Raw genomic sequence first — 20,889 nt, 5'->3', positions numbered from 1 at the left:
CATTGTTACCCCTCCTTATCACTCCTAACCTGTCTGTTTTCTTTAAAATCCTCCAGCTCTTTTGAAGCACATCCAGTCAAACTATGTTGCTTACCACTCTCTGATTGTGGTTATCTATAGATCCTCTATGTCATCCCTTGAAAATTTTAGCACCTGGCTCTTTTTGTCTCCCTACCACTATTCTAGTGATTGTACTTTGTAATTTCAGTATTTGCCTAAACCACCCATCCAACCTGATGGCCTGTTATTTTCTTGAACTTCACCCTGTCATTGACCTCAGCTATTACCAATTGCTTCTCTACCTCCTAAACCTAAATTTCAAGCATTTCAATCTCTATACCTCCTATCTTTCCATATCACTTCCTCCTAGTACTCTGAATTCAGCAACTAAGAACCCACCCCAGTCCACTTGTCTTATCACCGTTTTTCTGTTCATTGTGTGCTCAGTCATGTCCGACTCTTTGTGACCCCATAGACTATAGCCCACAGGCTCCTCTCTCCATGGAATTTCCCAGGCAATAAACCCGGAGTGGGTTTCCAGTTTCTTCTCCAGGGGATCTTCCCCACCCAGGGATCGAACCCACTTCTTTGTGTCTCCTGCATTCATGCGTGTTAAGTTGCTTCAGCCATGTCCAACTCTGTGACCCTATGGACTGTAGCCTGCCAGGCTCTTGTGTCCATGGGATTCTCCAGGCAAGAATACTGAAATGGGTTGCCTTGCCCTCCTCTAGGGGATCTTCCCATCCCAGGGATTGAACCTTGTCTCTCATATTTCCTGAATTGGCAGGCGGGTTCTTTACCACTAGCACTACCTGGGAAGCAGACAGTTTCTTTACCACTGAGCCGCGTGAGAAGCCCCTGTTCATTCCATCCCTTATATCCTCACTTTTATTCAAACTGAATAAAGTGATCTATCATTATCATTCCCTTGCATGTATTAATACCTCCAAATCCCTTGTAGTTAATTTCTACCCTTATAACAACCATTGTTCTGATTTCTATAATCAGAATTCATTTTGCCTGTTTTTGTACTTTTGTTTCTGGCTTCTTTTTCTTAATGTTGAAAGTCATCCTCATCATTATATATATATCTATATATATCAGTAGATCATTCTTTTTTATTGTTGAGTGGCATTACATTGTAAGAATATATCATAATTTGTTTATCCATTTTCCCATTGATGGACATGAAGTTGTTCTAATTTAGGACTATTAATAAAGCTACTGGCTGTGATAATTCAAGCTGAAGTGGTAAAACATGCAAGAATTGATAAGAAATTTTTTTTGTAGATGTGTGTTTCATTTCTCCCAAGTAAATACCTAAAAGTAGAATTGCTGCATCTTAGGGTATATGTGTGTTTATTGATGTATGAAGCTGTCAAACAATTTTCCAAAAGGGCTAACCATTTTACATACCCATTAACAATGTACATGAGCCCCAGTAGCTTTTTAACCTTCTGACTCAACCTTTTCACATTTAGCCATATAATAGACTTTAAATAGTTTTATTTTGCGATTCCCTGATTAGTCATTCCTGTATAGTTTTTGTGAAGCCCCTGTCCTAATACTTTGTTCATTTTTTAATTGGATTTTCATCTTCTTGTCATTGTAAGATTTTTTTAATGTATTCTGGATACAGTTTCTTTGTCAGATATGTATTGTAAGTATTTTCTTCCAGTTGATGGCTTGCCTTTTCATTTACTTAATGAAATCTTTCAAAAAGCAGTTTTAATAAAGAACAGTTTATCAATTTTTTGTTCTATGGATAGTTCTTTTTGTGTCCTCTGTAAGACATTTTTGTCTACTCCAGGGTTATGAACATAGCCTTCTTGTTTTTTTCCAAAACAGTTATAGTTTTAGCTTTTTAGTTTAGGTTATCATTCATCTCAATTTGTGTGTGGTGTGATACAAAGGTTGAGGTAGTTTTTTCCTGTAAGTGTATCTAGTTGCTCTGGCACCATTTGTTGGAATTGTTTTCTTTTTTCATTTAGTGGCCCTGGCTTCTTCTTTCAAAAATCAATGAACCGTGTATGGGAAGGTCTACTTCTGTGTTGCATATTCTGTTCTACTGGTTTATATATTCCATACCAATACCACACTGCCTTGATTATTGTAGCATTATAGGAGGAAAATATTTCATGTTTTGTTTTTCTTCTATAGCAGTTTTACTAACTTATTTCTTTTAAGAAGTTAGTCCATTTTATCTAAGTTGTCCAATTTACTAGCATAAAGTTGTTCATAATATTTTCCTATTTTTTAAATGCCTGGGGTATTTGTAGTGATCTTTCATTCATGATATTGATCATTTTTGTTTGCTTTTTTTTTTTTCTTCATCACTTTTGATAAGAGTTTATCAATTGTATTTAGATTTTCATAAGCAAATTTAGTCTCCGTGGTCTCTATTTTTTGTTTAGTATTTCATTGGTTTCTTTTCCAATTTTTGTTTATTCCTTTCTTTAGAATAAATTTGTTCTACTTCTAACACCTTAAAATAGAAATTAAATTATTGATTTTAAACCATTCTGTTTTTCTAATATATGCTTTTAAAGTTATTTCCCTCTCAACAATCTTATAACTACATTTAACAGGTTTGATATGCTGTATTTGCATTTTCAGTTAGTTAAAAAGTTTTCTTTACTTTTGATTTCTTCTTTGACCTGTGGCTTATCCAGGAGTATATTGCCGTGGTGGTTTTTAATTTCCAGTTATTTGGAGCTTTTTTAGATATCATAATTGATTTCTAATTTTTTGGTCAGAAAACGTGTTCTGTAGGATTTAAATTTTATGAGATTCATTGGCATATATGTTATGGCCCTACCTAAGATTTCTTATGGTGTACTTGAAAAGAATGTATATGTTGTTTCTAAAATAGTTGTTGGTTATAAATAAATAACAAGGTCAAAGTAGTTGATAGTGTTCTTCAAATCTTCTATATTCTTACTGATATTATTTATCTGGTTGTTCTATCAGTTATTAAGAGTGGGATGTTACAATATGCAACTATGATTGTGGATTTATCATTTCCTCTCTTTAGTTCTGTTTGTGTGATGTATCTTGATGATCTGTTATTTCAGTGCATACATATTTATGATTGTTATGTTTTCTTGATAAACTGACCCTTCTCTCGTTATGAAATGTTGTTTTTCATCTTGTAATACTCCTGTCTTAAGGCCTACTTCATCTGGTATTAATATATATTATATATATATATATTGGGTTGGGTTTTGCTTTATAACCAATTTAGCAAGTATTTCAGTTATAAACTGTGAATAACTATGAAAGGTCTGAGATTTTTTAACCGGCTTACAAGCTAATGATTTAGCTTACACAATTTCATATATGTTGTGGTAGGCTAAGAGAAAAACATAACCCCCCTAATTTGAAGATAGACTTTCCATAGGAAAAGCAATAGCCAAAGAATATCTTGTGTCAATTCCCAACCTTCAGGCCCCAAAGGGCAATGCAGTGAAGGCCACAGCAGTTATATATGCAGTAGGGTTCATTACAGAGTAGGAAGCAGAGAATTGGGCAAGTCTAATCTTATACATTGCTCCTGCCCATCCTCCCCTCCAGAGAGAGAGACATCTTATCTTTACTCTGGAATGTAAACAAGTAGAGATCTCTATCTTTACTACTCCAGATTGTCTCCAGGAAGAAAGACCTTTCTAAGTTTTACTATCCTGGAATGTCTCCTTATACAAACATTTTTAACTAGGCTGTAAATGCCTTCAAAGAGGACCTGAACTGTGTAGAAACATGAAATATTCATAGAGAATTATCTCCCAAAACCAAGACTCTGCTTTTTAAATGGAGTGTTTAGTTCATTTACATTTAATAATTATTGAAATGGTTTGATTTAGGTCTATAATTTAACTTTGTTTTCTATTAATTCTTTATTTTTTCTATTGTTTGTGTGTTCCTCCTTCCTGTCTTCCTTTGACTTAGTAAAAAAAAAAAAGTTTTTTTTTTAAGTTCTCCTTTTTTCAGTGGTTCCTATAGTTAATATTAGATCATTTCAACATTTTACTTATGTTTACCCACCTCCCTGGCATCCTTTGTGCTGTTTTGTCATTTCTTTTATACCTATAATGTTATAAACCCACAATACAATATTGTATTTTTTGTATTAAACCTCCAGTTGTCTTTTTAACAGTTGAGGAAGAGAGAATTAATATACCCTTTTCCATTTACCTGCATATTTATTGTTTTCAGTGTTCTTCATTCCTTTGTGTAGATCCATGTTTCCATCTGGTGTAATTTCCCTTTAGCCTGAAGAACTTCCTTTGGCATTTCTTGTAGTACAGGACATCTGGCAATACTCTCAGCTTTTGTTTATCTGAAGATAACTTTATTTTACTTTCGGTTTTAAAAGACAGTTGCACTGAATCCACAGTTCTGAGTTAACAGCTATTTTCTTTAGCACTATAAAAAGGCCACTCTTTTGTCTTCTGACCTCCATGTTCCTCATAGAGAAGTTAGCTGTCATTCTCATGAAATGTTTGCTGTCATTCCTGTTTTATTCCTGTATATGTAGTATACCTTTTTTTCTGTAACTACTTTTAATATTTTATGTTTGGTTTTCATTAGTTTGACTTAAATTACCTAGGTCTGTGGTTTGGTATTTATCTTTATAGGAGTTCACTGAGCTGCTCTTATCTGTAATTTAATGTTCTTCACCAATTTTGGAAAATTTCAGGCCATAGTTCTTCAGACATTTTCTGCCTTATTCTCTTTCCCTTCTATTTCTGGGACTCCTATAATACATATATTGTACTACAGACACATAATAATGACCACTTATCATTTGGTGACCCACAGGTAACTAAAGTTGTTACTCATTCTTTTGCCCTCTCATCTGTGCTGTTGTTCAGACTAAATGATTTCTAATTAGTCCTCAAGTTTACTGACTCTTGTGCTATCAGTAATCTGCTACTAAGCCTACTAGTGGAAATTTTTCTTTCAGATATTGTACTTTTTCAGCCCCCAAATTTCCACTTATTTCTTTTTAAAAATAACTTTCATTTCTCTCCTCAGTATGTTTTTATTTCCCTTTAAGTATTCAAGCTATAAAAAGTTCTCATACATTTGCTAGTCTGTATCTCCTAATACAAGGCCTTCCTTGGTGACTCAGTAGTAAAGAACCCTCTTGCCAATGCAGGAGACATAGGTTCAATCCCTGGGTCAGGAACATCCTCAGAAAAGGAAATGGCAACCCAGTCCGGTATTCTTGCTTTGGAAATCCCATGGACAGAGGAGCCTGGGTGGGAGTCAGACATAACTTAGTGACTAAACAATAACAATCTGCTAATATAAAGCCAATGTAAACATCAATTATATTTTCACTCTCTTACAAGAGTAATAATGGATCAGTTCAGTTCAGTCGCTTAGTCATGTCTGACTCTTTGTGACCCCCATGGACTGCCACACACCAGGCTTCCCTGTTCATCAGCAACTCCCAGAGCTTGCTCAAACTCATGTCCATCAAGTTGGTGATGCCATCCAATCGTCTTATCCTCTGTCATCCTTTTCTCCTCCTGCCTTCAATCTTCCCCAGCATCAGGGTCTTTTCTAATGAGTCAGTTCTTCCCATCAGGTGGCCAGAGTATTGGAGTTTCAGCTTCAGCATCAGTCCTTCCAAGGAATATTCAGGACTGATTTCCTTTCAGAAGGACAGGTTTGATCTTCCTGCAGTCCAAGGGCCTCTCAAGAGTCTTCTCCAACACCAAAGTTCATAAGCATCAATTCTTCAGCGCTCAGCTTTCTTTATGGTCCAACTCTCACATCCATACTTGACTACTAGAAAAATCATAGCTTTGACTAGGCAGACCTTTTTTAGTAAAGTAATGTCTCTGCTTTTTCGTGTGCTATCTAGGTTGGTCATAGCTTTTCTTCCAAGGAGCAAGTGTCTTAATTTCATGGCTGCAGTCACCATCTGCAGTGATTTTGAAGCCCAAGAAAATAAAGTCTGTCACTGTTTCCATTGTTTCCCCATTTATTTGCCATGAAATAATATATAACAAATTTGCAATTATTATTTCTTGCTTACTAGAATCTTTTCAGAATCTTCTATCTTTTCAGTAACAGTAAAGTGTAAACAGTAAACAGTAAAGTATAATTCATTTTTCCTGTTTTAAGATTCTAAACAACAAATAACTTGTTTCCCTATTTTTGTGTCTGCTATGCCAAGTAAATGTTTAGTGTCTTATCTGATGACTCAAATATAAGCTATTAATGAACCACTTTACACATTTGAATTACAGAAAAAAAAATTTTTATTTGACAAATTCCCTTAAGCATCTGGACAGCCATGGATTTCTCAAGCCACCTCTCAGATATATAGTTTTGTCTAGAGTAAGCTTCACAATGACCAGATTAGAAAGGACAGATAGTGCATTTGCCCACCCTAATTTTTGTGACAATCAAAACTCCTTCACAAATTTGTAAGCACCCAGGGAAGGGGAAATATCCCAGGGTTGAGAACCACTGTATTAGAATAATTAAAGGAAACTCTGTTTTAAAACAAAATTTTTATAAAATTAAATGACAGCTATGTGTTTTCCTATGAATTAAAAGAAAATTATTTAAGAAGTTGTATTAATCCTTTTATAGGCCTTCTTAATTTCTAACCTAGCTTCCTTATTATTAAGTCTTTGTCTGCTGTGAAAGCTCTTCCTTCTTCAGAAAACCAAACCGCCTACCAGAAAAGTTTATTAAAATAGCTGCTAGTCTGATATGTCCATTGAGCACTTAAGATGTAACTAGTCCAAATTTAAATATAAAGCAACACTTAGTACAAAAAAGGATATAAAATATTTCAATAATTTTTACATTGATGCATGTGTTGAAATGAAAATATTTGAGACATACTGAGTTAAATAAATACTGAAATTCTCCTGGTTTCCAATGTGACTACTAGAAAATGTAAAATTATATATACAGCTTACATTTTATTTCTAATCGACAGTGCTGATAAATTATATCTCAGTATGGAGACGCTTAAGTGTTCATCTGATTGCACAGTTGCACAAAGGACCTTATAGCTACACTTGCTTTGTACATTACATAAGGTTGAGAAAACATCCTTCATAGCAAATACCTGAGGGGATTCTTATTTTTTATTGTGATAAAATATGTATAACATAGAATTTACCAGTTTCACCATTTTTAAGTGTATAGTGAAAGTGAAAGTCGCTCAGTCATGTCTTACTCTTTGCAACCCCATGGACTATACAGTCCATGGAATTCTCCAGGCCAGACTCCTGTAGTGGGTAGCCTTTCCCTTCTCCAGGGGATCTTCCCAACCCAGGTCTCCTGCATTGAAGGTGGTTCTTTACCAGCTGAGCCACAAGGGAAGCCCTTTAAGTGTATAGTTGTGACATTAGGTACATTCACAGTGTTGTGTAACCACCACCATCATCCATCTCCAGACCTTTTTCACCTTTTCAACTGAAACTCTGTGCCTATTAATTACTAACTTCTCATACCCTCACTCCCTCCAGCCCCTGGCCACCAGTATTGCACTTTCTGTCTCTATGAATTTGACTACTCTAGGTACCTCATATGTATGCATGCATGCTGTTGCTTCAGTTGTGTCCAACTCTGCAACCCCATGGACTGTAGCCCACTAGGCTCCTCTGTCCATGAGATTCTCCAGGCAAGAATACTCAAGTGGGTTACCATGCCCTCCTGCAGGGGATCTTCCTAACCCAGGAATCAAACCCACATCTCTTATATCTCCCTGCATTAGGCAGGCAGGTTCTTTAGCACTAGCACCACCTGGGAAGCCCAGGTACTTCATATAAGCGAAATTATATAAGATTTTTCCTTTTGTGATTGACTTATTTAACTTAGCAGAATATCTTCAAGGTTCATCCATGTTATAGTATGTGTCAGAATTCCTTATTTTTAATACTGCATAATATTCCATCGTATGTGAATGTTACATTTTGATTATCCCTTCATCTGTCAGTGGATGCTTGAGTTACTTCCACCTTTTGGCTATTGTGAATAATGCAACTATTAACATAAGTATATAAACATATATTTGAGTCCCTGATTTCACTTCTTTAGGGTATATTCCCAGAAGTGTAATCATATGGTAATTAAAAGTAATTTTCTGAGGGCTCACTATACCGTTTTCTACGGCAGCTGCTTGTTTTACAGTCCCACCAGCAATGCATAAAGGTTTCAATTTCTCCATATCCTTGATAACAGTTGTAATTTTCTGGGTCTTTTTATAAATATAATAGTCATTCAGATAGTTCCAGCCAGTGGAGATCTTTGGAAGGTTGGTTAATAGTGACCTATGGCATTAAAAAATTTAAAGAGTTCTTGCCAACCACCTCCCAACCCCATGTACTCCCAAGAGATACTTGACAGTTTCTCTACCAGTGAGACATACCAGTGTGCCTTCACTTTTTTCATTACCTATGAGATATTATTGACACACTCAAACACACACATTTTTATGAACAAAATTAATTTTTTATATTAGTTCTTTGAATATAAAATCAAGTGCCTAGGGACAGTCAGAAATAAATGAAATAGGAAAGATAAAAATAGAGAATGGGAGGCTTCCAGTTCAAGATGGTAGAATAGAAGGACATTCATTCATTTCCTCCTTCAAGAGCACCAAACTCACAACTAGCTCTTGAACAACCTTTGACAGGAGGACACTGGAACCAACCAAAAAAAAAAAGAGATGTCCCATATCCAGAGACAAAGAAGAAGCGCCAGCAAGATGGTAGAAGGGGCACAAACATGATAAAATCAAATTCCATGTCTGTTGTGTGGGTGACCCACAATCTGGAGAATAATACCAAAGAAATTCTCTCACTACTGTGAAGGTTTGGAGCCTCATGTCAGGCTTCCCAGCCTGGGGATTCAGCAAAGGGACCGGGAATCCACAAGGAATCTAAAGACCAGTGGGATTTGATTATAGAACTTCCACACAATTGGGGAAAACAGAGACTCCACTCTTGGAGGGCAAAACAAAATCTTGCATGCATCAAGACCCACCAAGACTGCTTCCCCGCTCTGTGGGGAAATAAGAAGTGATCCCAAAGGAGACTGACCAGTCCTACCCGCTAGTGCTAGAGAGTCTTCTGTGGAGGCATGGGTCTGCAGTGGCTCACCACGGGGACAGGAGCAGTGGTAGCAGCAGTAGCAGTCCTGGAAGATGCTTCTCGGTGTAAGTCCTCTTGGAGGTTGCCAGTAGAGCCGATAGACCCCAGGACTGGATCACCTCAGGCCAAACAACTAATAGTGAGGGAGCATAACCCCACCCATCAGCAAATAATTGGATTAAAGTTTTACTGAACATGGGCCTGTCCACTAGAGCAAGACCCAGTTTTCATGCACCCCAAGTCTCTCCCATCAGATGCTTACACAAGCTTCTTAGTCTCATCCACCAGGGGGCAGACAGAAGAAGCAAGAAGAACCACAATCCCACAGCAGCTAGAACAAAAGCCACATTACAGAAAGTTAATCAGAATGAAAAAGTAGAGGTTTATGTCCCGGATGAAGAGACAAGATAAAATCCCAGAAAAACAATCAAATAAAGTAGATACAGGCAACCTTCCAGAAAAAGACTTCAGAATAATGAATAGTAAAGATGATCTAGAATCTTGGGAAAACAATGGAGAAGATGCAAGAAATGTTTACCAAAGACCTAGAAAAACTAAAGAACAAATAGATACACTAGAAGAAATCAATAGCAGAAAAACGGATAAGTGACCTGGAGGACAGAATGGTGGAAATCACTACAGCACAACTGAATATAGAAAAAAGAATGAAGAAAAGTGAAGATAGCCCAAGAGACATCTGGGACAACATGAAACACAACATGAATAGGGGGTCCTATTTAAACAGCATTCACATTATAGGGGGTCCTAGAAGGAGAAGAGAGAGAGAAAAGACCTGAGAAAATATTTGAAGAGATAATAACTTAAAGCTTACCTAACATGGAAAGAGTCAGTCAGGTCCAGGAAGTACGGAGTCCCAGGTAGGATAAACCCAAGGAGGAACACACGAAGACATATAGTAATCAAAATGATGAAAATCAAAGACAAAGATAAAACATTAAAAGAAACAAAGGAAAGATGATAAAGGTTATCAGCTGGTTGCTCAATGGAAAATCTACAAGCCAGAAGGGAATGGCATGATGTATTTAAACCGATGAAAGGGAAGAACCTACAACCACGAATACTCTACCCAGCAAAGACTTTCATTTAGATTTGACAGAGAAATCAAAAACTTTCCAGAAATCAAAAGCAAAAATTAATAGAATTCAGCACCACCAAACAAGTTTTACAACAAATGCTAAAGGAACTTCTCGAGGCAGGAAACAAAAAAGTAGGAAAAGACCTATAAGAAATAAACCCAAAGCAATTAAGAAAATAGTAATAAGATTGATCATACATATCGATAATTACCTTAAATGTAATTGGATTAAATCCACCAACCAAAAGACATAAACTGGATGGGCAAATGAAAACATGTGCATGTATGAACTTTCACTTACCACATCAGTCTACTTAACCCACCAACTTATATGTAACTATTTATATTGTTAGGTTAATCATGTTTCCATTATGACTTGCCATTGTAGTTATCTTTTATTTTTTGTCTGGCTATTGATTGTGAAAACTGATAAACATCTTTTACTATTGTGATTATGTAACTGTTATTCGCCTAATACCATTGGATCATGGTCAGTACCATTGGTCAGTAGAAAGTAATAGAATTCTATATCACTAAAACTACCATTTAATACAAAAACTTGGAATTACTTTTTAAAATCCAGATGCATATCAGAATTCTCTTGGAAATTTTGAAAAATAAAAATGTCCAGGTATTGCTTTTTTCTCCAAAGCTCCAATTGTGCTTCTAATGAGAAGGCATGTTTAAAAACAACTGGACTATATGATGACCTTTTACTTTTATCTAGTTTGTTTTACTTTTTCTGTTTCATATTTAGTGCTCCCATTTCATTTAGTTTATGTTTTCCAATTTCTCCGTCTCTTTTTTTGTTGTTGTTATTGTTCTTTCTCAAACCTTTATCAAAGGTAGTAGAAAAGCTTTTGTATACATATATATAGTGTATGATATATATGTTTTTAGAAAATTTATGAATTTTTGCTGAGCTAAAAGATTTATGATATTTTGATTCCACTTGTTTGACTTAGTATGAATAGAATACTAGATTTCCAATTTATATTCCCTCAAAACTTTGAATATAGTTCCATGTATTTTGGCATTTAGTATTACTGCTAATAGTCTAGAAAATTTATTATCTTAGTAATTAAAAAAAAAATTGAATGAGGCTTGAAACTTCTAATTCAGTTCTGAGGATATAAAGAATACTATGTTGTTAGTATTCTTACTACTTACAAAGTTACTATGTTGTTGTTAGTTCAACAACAACAAAGAAAAAAAACAAGAAATTAACATGTGATACAGTATTATTAACTAAAGTACAGATTTTGTTCAGATTTCACAAAATTTTATGGAAGTGTCCATTATTTGTTTTCATTACTTATTCAAGACTCCACATTGTATTTAGTTGCATTGAGCAGCTTCAGCTGCATGCAACAAATTCTAATAAATTCTCTTTTCATTTTTATTATATTACAAATATTTTCTAGTGTTCCTTGTTATGGCTTCTTAGATACACCCATCATTTAAAAGTGGACATTTAATTTCCAAATCCATGGGATTTTTAAAAAATGTGTTTGATATTAATTTTTCATTTTGATACAGGAAATGGCAACCCACCCCAGTATTCTTGCCTGGAAAATCCCATGAACTGAGGATCCTGGTAGGCTACATTCCATGGGGTCGCAAAGAGTCGGACATGACTGAGCGACTTCACTTTCACTTTCTAATTTCAATATGTCTTCTATGCAATCACCCTCTGTATTTTTTCAGTCTTCTAACTTTATTGAGGTTTTCAGTGGCTAAGTCAAAGATCTGTCTTGGTAAATGTCACATTGCACTTGAAAATATGTTGGTTATTTTCAAATACAATTTCTAATATAATTCTACAATGATAAGGGAACAAACTGTACGATTTCAATACCTTTAGACCATGAAATTTTTGCACCTTGTTTTATGTCTCTGTATATGTTCCAGTGTCTCGTAGTTTATAGTTTATGAGAACTTGAATAGAATTTGTATGAAAATTGTATAAATCTTGATTATACTGAATTGATTCATAGTGCTTTGCAGATCTACTGTATCCTTCTACCTCTCTGTATAATCATTCTAGTAATTTTTGAGAGTTTGATATTGAAACTCCAACTAAAAATCTTAATTTATCTACTTAAGAATACAGTTGTGGTATATAGAGGAATTATATGTAACCTTGTTCTGTACTTCCTAACTCTCCTGTAAATCTGTTATACCTCCATTGTTTAAAAAATTAAAAAACTATTTAAAAAAAGAAAAATAGAGGATGGTAAGAATTATGGGAAGATGTTTCTAACCATAAGTGAATAAAGAGTCCAGGGTTGTCAAGTCTTTCTTGTTTTCAAAACAAGTTGAGAATCACTATTTTTATGTAAATTGTCTGAATTTTTAGCACAACTCAGACTTAACATGACTGCCAATTTTAAACTTTTGGCTAAAAGAGAAATACATATTATCTTCTGGGCTACTACATAATTTGCAAGGCTTATTATTTTACCAATCAGTTATTTTCTTCACAGTACAGAAAATAATGTAGCTTTTTAGAAGAGATTTTTTCCACAGCAGGGTTTGGAAAATGAAAATGGGAAGTGTGTGCAGGCCTGTCCCAAGTTAGAAAGCGGTTCATTACATGCCTTCTTTTAGTTGCAAAAGACCCAGGTAAGATTCTGAAATTACTACTTGCAAAGATATTTAAACTGTTAACAAATGGCCTTTTTTTTTACTTAAAAGTTGTTTTTTCTAAGTAATTAAACCTTTTTTTTATTTTCAATGTTTGAAACATGAAAGCACTATTATATAATAAATGCATTGTTTTAGAACTATTTCTGTGTTGAGATTTTTTTTTAATATACTACCTAATTCTGTTCTCTGCATTGTTTTAAATATAGAGCATTTGAAGAAAAACGAAAAGAACAAGAAGAAAGAGAACACCAAATCAGAGAACAGATACTTCAACAACGAAAACAGAAGGTTGAAGAAGTTACTGAAAAATTCCAGCGTGCCCATATTCCTTTTTCACAGCGGAGGAGAACAGGTGCCTTAATTTCTAGAGCAATATAAAAATAAAAACGAAAGTTGTAATCACATTCAATTTGAGTAGACAGTAAAATAAACTAAGAAACAAAGTGGAAATTCAGCCTATATGTTTTGAATAATAAGACTTTTGCCATATGGAAAATTGCAATTTGATATAGGTTTAATTTGAAGAATTAATATTTTGTTGGATCTGTTGGTAAATTTGAAAAGCATACAAGTTTGATTATACTTCATACTGGCTTACAATGTGTTGTCTTTTTAAAACTGATTTAGTAAATAGCTTAACATTAAAATACAATTTAACATTTAGATTTAATAAGTTAATATCAGATTCATTTTGGCATTTTGTCCACATTTTTGTTCAAATTCACATTTGAGAGACCAGCAAAATAAGGAGATCCATAAAGAGGGTACATAATCCAACAATCTAAGACTGGAGCCAATTAAAAATTTTAAAATGATTATGTTTGATTCTTCAGTATCACATCTACATTTTTATGCCTTAAATAGTAACACAGAATTAGCAACAAAATGTCAAAGCTTCAGAAAGAAAAAGGACAAGCAGAACCTTTGAGTATTTAGCAAACACATGTTGTGCTGCTATATTGTACACCAGTCTGGGGTAAGCAAAGATGCCAAGATACAGAAAAATCTAATTGTACTCTGCTGTTAAAGACCTCACAGTTTATTTTGGAGATGAGAGTAATGTAAACAAGTAATGTCAATAAATCTAATTGCTGTAGTAGCAGAATGTGTATGGAGCTATGGAGCACAAAGAACACTGGACCTATATAGGAACTTGCAGGCTATCATCCCTGAAAAAATGACTTAATTTGAATCTTAAAGAATAAGCATTTTGCCAAGCAAAGAGGCAATTTTTAAAATCCCAGACATAAGGAACAACTTTTGCAAGTAAATTATGAATTGCAAATCCAAAGTGTATCCAAAGCACAGGATGGGAAAAAAAAAAAAAAAGAAAAGAAAAATGGATACAAGACTAGAAAAATGAATTGGGACAATTCTCTAAGAAATTTGGATGCCATGCTAGGAATTTCATCTCTATCCAATATGCAGTCCACTTAAAGTTTTTTAACTGGAAAGCAAGCCTTTACTATGTCAATAAGAGAGCTTACTGAACGTAAGAGCACCTGGTAACACTGCTAAAATTAATATAGCTTAAACGTGATAGAGGTTGCTTTTTCTCTTGTATAATGTGAAATACTCAGGTAGGCAGTCAGGAGCTGGTCTGAAGATCATGCAATGCCACAGGGAACCCGGACTCCTGTCTCAGTTCAGCTACCCTTAATATATGATTTATAGCTTCACCTTCATTGGTCACATGGTAACAGCTAGAGCTCCAGCATCATGTCACTGTTGTCAGCATTGTAGACAGGAAGGAAGAAATATATAAAGGAGAGAAGGGTGTACCTCTGAACTCCTGTTAAATTGTTTTCCTAAAAGCCCCCATCTGTCTGCTTATATTAATATGTAATTGGCAACTCTGTCTGCAAGGGAGACTGGAAAATATAGGGGTACTTAATTGAAGTATTGATTTACTTTTTTACAATATTCTAGAACTTTATTTTCAACAGTAAATAATTTCTTTAAACACATACATAACATACACAGAATATGAAAATTAAACTTAACGTTCAGAGTAGCAAAATCCTTGTTTACCATTTTAGTGTCTTTATTGTGGCTATATTGCCACCCCTAACAATATAGAGTGTGCTACCCAGGAATAAGGGCTTCCTAGGTAGCACAGTGGTAAAGAATCTGTCTGCAAATGCAGAAGATACAGGAGACCTGAGTTCAATCCCTGGGTCAGGAAGATCCCCTTGAGTAGGAAATGGCAACCCACTCAGGTATTCTTGCCTAGAAAATTCCATGGTCAGAGGAGCCTAGCAGGCTATAGTCTGTGGGGTCACAAAAGAGTCAGACACAACTGAGCTTGCGCGCACATCATCATTACATACCAAAGAACAAAGGGAAAAATGGATATTAGGTAGGAAACGAGGGGTCTTTACTAAAAATTAGATTTGTTTGTTAGAAAGATAATTCTCAGTACAACATGGAAGCTGAATTGAAGTAGAGATATATTAAAGTAGACTAATAGTAGACTATTTCAGTATTTGTGGCAAGAAGTGTTAAGTTGCTAAATTAAAGCACTGCTCTTTATATAGAGATAGGAGATAATATATTCAGGATATATAATCAATAGATTGAGTTACTGATTTATCAGGAGTGCTGGAACAAAGACTAGGAGAACAGTGCCCCTAGGACTTAGCAGAAAACCTCACAAATATTTAGCACTCGATAACTACTTTGTTAATGAATTAATTATTTTCCTGGATGATGATATTAATCAAGACTACAAATAAAGGAAAAGAATTAGGTTAGAGGTATGAAAGATCTTTAAGTTTTAAATGCATTGACTTTGAGTCTTCCTTGATTCATGCAAATGAGGAAATCAAGTCAACAACTAGAAAAGTCTAACTGAAAATTAAGAAAAAGATATAGAACAGAAATTGTATTTGAGTCGCCGATGAAAAGATACATAGTTGGTAAAGGAAGCTATGTGCAAAGATAAGGTGAATATTAGATATAGAGTACAGATTGAAGATAGAGCCTAAAAATAAGACCTAAATGCACACTAGCATTTATTATAGGTAGAAAAAAACTGAAAATGGATTTTGAGAAGTAGTTATCAGGAAAACAGGATGGGAAATAAAAGGAAATAAAGAAAATTGTATAAGAGGCAAAAGAAAAGGTAGTTTTTCTTAAGAAAGAGGATGTACTTAGTTGTGATAAATGCCTCAGAATACTCACCCCTCCTGGGTATCCTTTACCCAGAAAGAGTGCTGACTACCCAAGGGCATAGGTACAGAGAGTCAGAAGTGTTAGTAAAAACAAATGGCATGTACATTCACTCAGTGGAATATTATGCAGCTATTGAAAGAAGAGGAAACAGTTTGCAGACTGATATGGAATGATGTCCAACAGACATAGATTTACCGTGAAGTCAATAAGGTTCAAGTTTCAGGAACTCTCTCTGTCATGGTCCCTACATCTAATTTTGTATTAGTAATTTTGTATTATTTTTTTCTTAATTGGGCCCTCAAATTGTGTAAGCCTTATACTTTCATAAAACCCGGATCTACCCCTGATTTCCAGGATTTGTTGTTGTTCAGTCATTGTGTCCAACTCTTTGCAACCCCATGGACTGAGCATGCCATGCTTCCCTGTCCTCCACTATCTCCCTGAGTTTGCTCAAACTCAGGTCCGTTGAGTCAGTGATGCCATCCAACCATCTCATCCTCTGTTTCCCCCTTCTTCTCTTGCCCTCAATCTTTCCCAGCATCAGGGTCTTTTCCAGTGTGTCGGCTCTTCACATCAGGTGGCCACACTATTGGGGATTCAGCATCAGTCCTTCCAATGAATATTCAGGGTTGATTTCCTTTAGGATTGACTGGTTTTATCTCCTTGCAGTCCAAGGGACTCTCAAGAATCTTCTCCAACACCACAGTTCAAAAGCATCAGTTCTTACACCCAGCCTTCTTTATGGTCCAGCTCTCACATCTATACATGACCATTGAAAAACCATGGCTTTGACTAGATGGACCTTTGTTGGCAAAATATGTCTCTGCTTTTTAATACAATTTCCAGGATATATTTTTTATTAAGTATAAAAATAAGGTTCAGATGAGTATACTTAGTATTCTGACTTCTTTGTAAGAAAAGGAAGAAATTAGAATGTATGTTAAGAGAGGAGATCAAGATGGTGGCATAGGAGGATATGGAACTCACCTCCCCCAACAAACACATCAAAAATATATCTACATATGGAAAAATTCTTGCTGAAAACTAACTGGAAACTGACAGAAAGACTCCTATACAACTAAGGCTGAAAAAAAAGATCCTCATAGAATAAGATAGGAAGGAAAGAGAAGCAGTCAGTTGGGGACCTGTGTCCGGAGGCATACCCAAAGGAAAAGGGAGATTACACAGGCAGAAATCCTCTTGGGGGAGTGAACGGTTCAAGCCACATATTAGACCCCCCCATCCTGGTATCCAGCACAAGGGAGATGAGCCCCTAGGCTGATTGGATGGCTGGGGGACTAACAGGAGGACTGCAGGAAGCCTGGACTCCACTTGGGAGGAGTGCACAAGGAGTGCACTTATTCCCAAAAGAGGGCAGAGAAGACAGATTGAAACTGCGCAGTTGACTGGCTGGTCTCCTGAAACTGCTCTGGAGTATGCAGAGCTCCATACTGGAGTGAGGGTTGCCCTAGCCAAGGAAGAACTCAGCCAGGAGACACAGAGGTAGCTCAGAACCAAAGTGGCATCTTTTGGGCAAGGACAGCCATTATGGGCACTTGCACAGGCAGCACATCAGAAGCAGCCTAAACTCTATGTGGCCAAACTGTTGCCACCTGCACCTGGTCACACACTAGGAGCTCATACTGGCCCCTCTTGCTCCAGCACTGCTCACCTCCGGGGCCAGAGTGCTGATGTTGGGAGAGAGAAAAGCTCACACCTGACTAGCTCAGACCTGCTCCTTGGGGCTTCTATTCCAGGAATTAGGGACCCAACCCTGGACCTGATAGGGTGGTGATAGTCCCTGACAACAGAGGAAGCCCTAGCTCTGGCCCTAGCCCCTCCTCCCCAGCCTCAATCCTTCCAAAGTGATATGGAAGCATGCCCTGTGTAATATGGAAGCACAGCGTGAGAAAAGATGTGACCTGTGTTCATGTCAAATCCAGCTCTCCCACCAAAACCATTGGACACACAGGCGGTATAGGGTTGCTCCCACAAAAGAACACCCCTTCAAGAGAGCAATTGGTAACTGTTTCACCTAATTTCGTAGAGATGGAGACTGTTAAGCAAATTGAGAAAACAGAGGAATTGATCTTAATGGAAAGAGCAAGAGAAAAAAAAAATGAAACAGAAAGTTTACCAGAGGATTCAAAGCAATAGTGATAAGAATACTAACTGAATTAAGGAAAATATATATAATGGAATATTCAGTTCAGTTCAGTCACTCAGTCCTGTCCGAATTCTTTGTGACCCCATGGACTGCAGCATGCCAGGCCTCCCTGTCCATCACCAAATCCCAGAGCTTACTCAAACTCTGTCCATTGGGTCGGTGATGCCATCCAACCATCTCATCCTCTGTCGTCCCCTTCTCCCGCCTTCAGTCTTTCCCAGGATCAGGGTCTTTTCAAATTAGTAATTTCTTCACATCAGGTAGCCGAAGTATTGGAGTTTCAGCTTCAACATCAGTCCTTCCAATGAACTCCCAGAACACCCAGGATCTCCTTTAGGATGGACTGGTTGGATCTCCTTGCAGTCAAAGGGACTCTCAAGAGTCTTCCCCAACACCACAGTTCAAAAGCATCAGTTCTTCAGCGCTCAGCCTTCGTTGTGGTCCACTGTCACATCCATACCTGAATACTGGAAAAGCTATAGTTTGACTAGATGGACCTTTTGTTGGCAAAGTAATGTCTCTGCTTTTTAATAAGCTGTCTAGGTTGGTCATAACTTTTCTTCCAAGGACCAAGCGTCTTTTAATTTCACAGCTGCAGTCACCATCTGCAGTGATTTTGGAGTCAAAAATAAATAAAGTCTCTCACTGTTTCCATTGTTTCCCCATCTATTTGCCATGAAGTGATGGGATGAGATGCCATGATCTTAGTTTCCTTAATGTTGAGTTTTAAGCCAACTTTTTCACTCTCCTCTTTGACTCTCATCAAGAGGCTCTTTAGTTCTTTGCTTTCTGCCATAAGGGTGGTGTCATCTGCATATCTGAGGTTATTGATATTTCTCCCAACAATCTTGATTCCAGCTTGTGTTTCATTCAGCCCAGTGTTTCTCATGATGTACTCTGCATATAAAATAAATAAGCAGGGTGACAATATACAGCCTTGACATACTCCTTTTCCTATTTGGAACCAGTCGTTGTTCCATGTCCAGTTCTAACTGTTGCTTCCTGACCTGCATACAGATTTCTCAAGAGGCAGATCAGGTGGTCCGGTATTCTGATCTCTTGAAAAATTTTCCACAGTTTGTTGTGATCCATACAGTCAAAGGCTTTGCCATAGTCAATAAATCAGAAGTAGATGTTTTTCTGGAACTCTCTTGCTTTTTCCATGATCCAACAGATGTTGGCAATTTGATCTCTGGTTCCTCTGCCTTTTCTAGATCCAACTTGAACATCTGGAAGTTCACAATTCACATACTGTTAAAGCCTGGCTTGGAGAATTTTGACCATTACTTTAGTAGCATGTGAGATGAATGCAATTGTGCAGTAGTTTGAACATTCTTTGGCATTGTCTTTCTTTGGTATTGGAATAAAAACTGACCTTTTCCAGTCCTGTGGCCACTGCTGAGTTTTCCAAATTTGCTGGGATATTGAGTGCAGCACTTTCACAGCGTCATCTTTTAGGATTTGAAATAGCTCAACTGGAATTCCATCACCTCCACTAGCTTTGTTCATAGCGAAGCTTCCTAAGGCCCACTTGACTTTACATTCCAGGATATCTGGCTCTAGATGAGTCATCACACCACCGTGATTATCTGGGTCGCGAAGATCTTATTTGAACAGTTCTGTGTATTTTTGCCACCTCTTCTTAGTATCTTCTGCTTCTGTAAGGTCCATACCATTTCTGTCCTTTATTGAGCCCATCTTTGCATGAAATGTTCCCTTGGTATCTCTAATTTTCTTGAAGAGATCTCTAGTCTTTCCCATTCTATTGTTTTCTTCTATTTCTTTGCACTGATCACTGAGGAAGGGTTTCTTATCTCTCCTTGCTATTCTTTGGGACTCTGCATTCAAATGCAGTATTCAAATGGGTATATCTTCCCTTTTCTCCTTTGCCTTTCACATTTCTTCTTTTCTTAGCTATTTGTAAGGCCTCCTCAGACAACCATTTTGCCTTTTTGCATTTCTTTTTCTTGGGGATGGTCTTGATCCCCTGCCTCCTCTACAATGTCATGAACCTCTGTCCATAGTTCTTCAGGAACTCTGTTTATCAGACCTAATCTCTTGAATCTATTTGTCACTTCCACTGTATAATTGTGTTTGCTATGACCAGTGCGTTCTCTTGGCAAAACTGTGTTAGCCTTTGCCCTGTTTCATTGTGTACTCCAAGGCCAGATTTGCCTGTTACTCCAGGTGTTTCTTGACTTCCTACTTTTGCATTCCAGTCCCCTATAATAAAAAGGGCATCTTTTTTGGGTGTTAGTTCTAGAAGGTCTGGTAGGTCTTCATGGACCCATTCAACTTCAGCTTCTTCACCATTACTGTTTGGGGCATAGACTTGGATTACTGTAATATTGAAAGGCTTGCCTTGGAAACGAACAGAGATCATTCTGTCATTTTTGAGATTGCATTCAAGTACTGCATTTCGGACTCTTTTGTTGCCTATGATGGCTACTCTGTTTCTTCTAAGGAATTCTTGCCCACAGTAGTAGATATAATGGTCATCTGAGTTAAATTCACCCATTCCAGTCCATTTTAGTTTGCTGATTCCTAAAATGTCAGTGTTCACTGTTCCAATTTGCCTTGATTCATGGACCTAACATTCCAGATTCCTATGCAATATTGCTCTTTACAGCATCAGACTTTTACTTCCATCACCAGTCACATCCACAACTGGGTGTTGT

General features: G+C 36.6%; 1 protein-coding gene across 4 annotated transcripts in view; it reads left to right on the top strand.

Annotated features, from left to right (window-relative positions):
- Nucleotides 1-20,889, top strand: part of CEP126 (centrosomal protein 126) — a 139,250-nt gene that overhangs the window by 33,527 nt on the left and 84,834 nt on the right. For all 4 annotated transcript variants that reach the window (XM_070803324.1, XM_070803325.1, XM_070803323.1 and 1 more), the window contains exon 3: nucleotides 13,077-13,222. In XM_070803324.1, the coding sequence (XP_070659425.1) occupies nucleotides 13,077-13,222 (146 nt within the window). The remainder of the gene's footprint in view (nucleotides 1-13,076; nucleotides 13,223-20,889) is intronic.

This window comes from Bos indicus, chromosome 15 (assembly GCF_029378745.1).
Source record: "Bos indicus isolate NIAB-ARS_2022 breed Sahiwal x Tharparkar chromosome 15, NIAB-ARS_B.indTharparkar_mat_pri_1.0, whole genome shotgun sequence".
Lineage (NCBI taxonomy): Eukaryota > Metazoa > Chordata > Mammalia > Artiodactyla > Bovidae > Bos > Bos indicus.
Note: the sequence above shows the minus strand (reverse complement) of the source record. Positions and strands in the feature narration are given on the sequence as shown.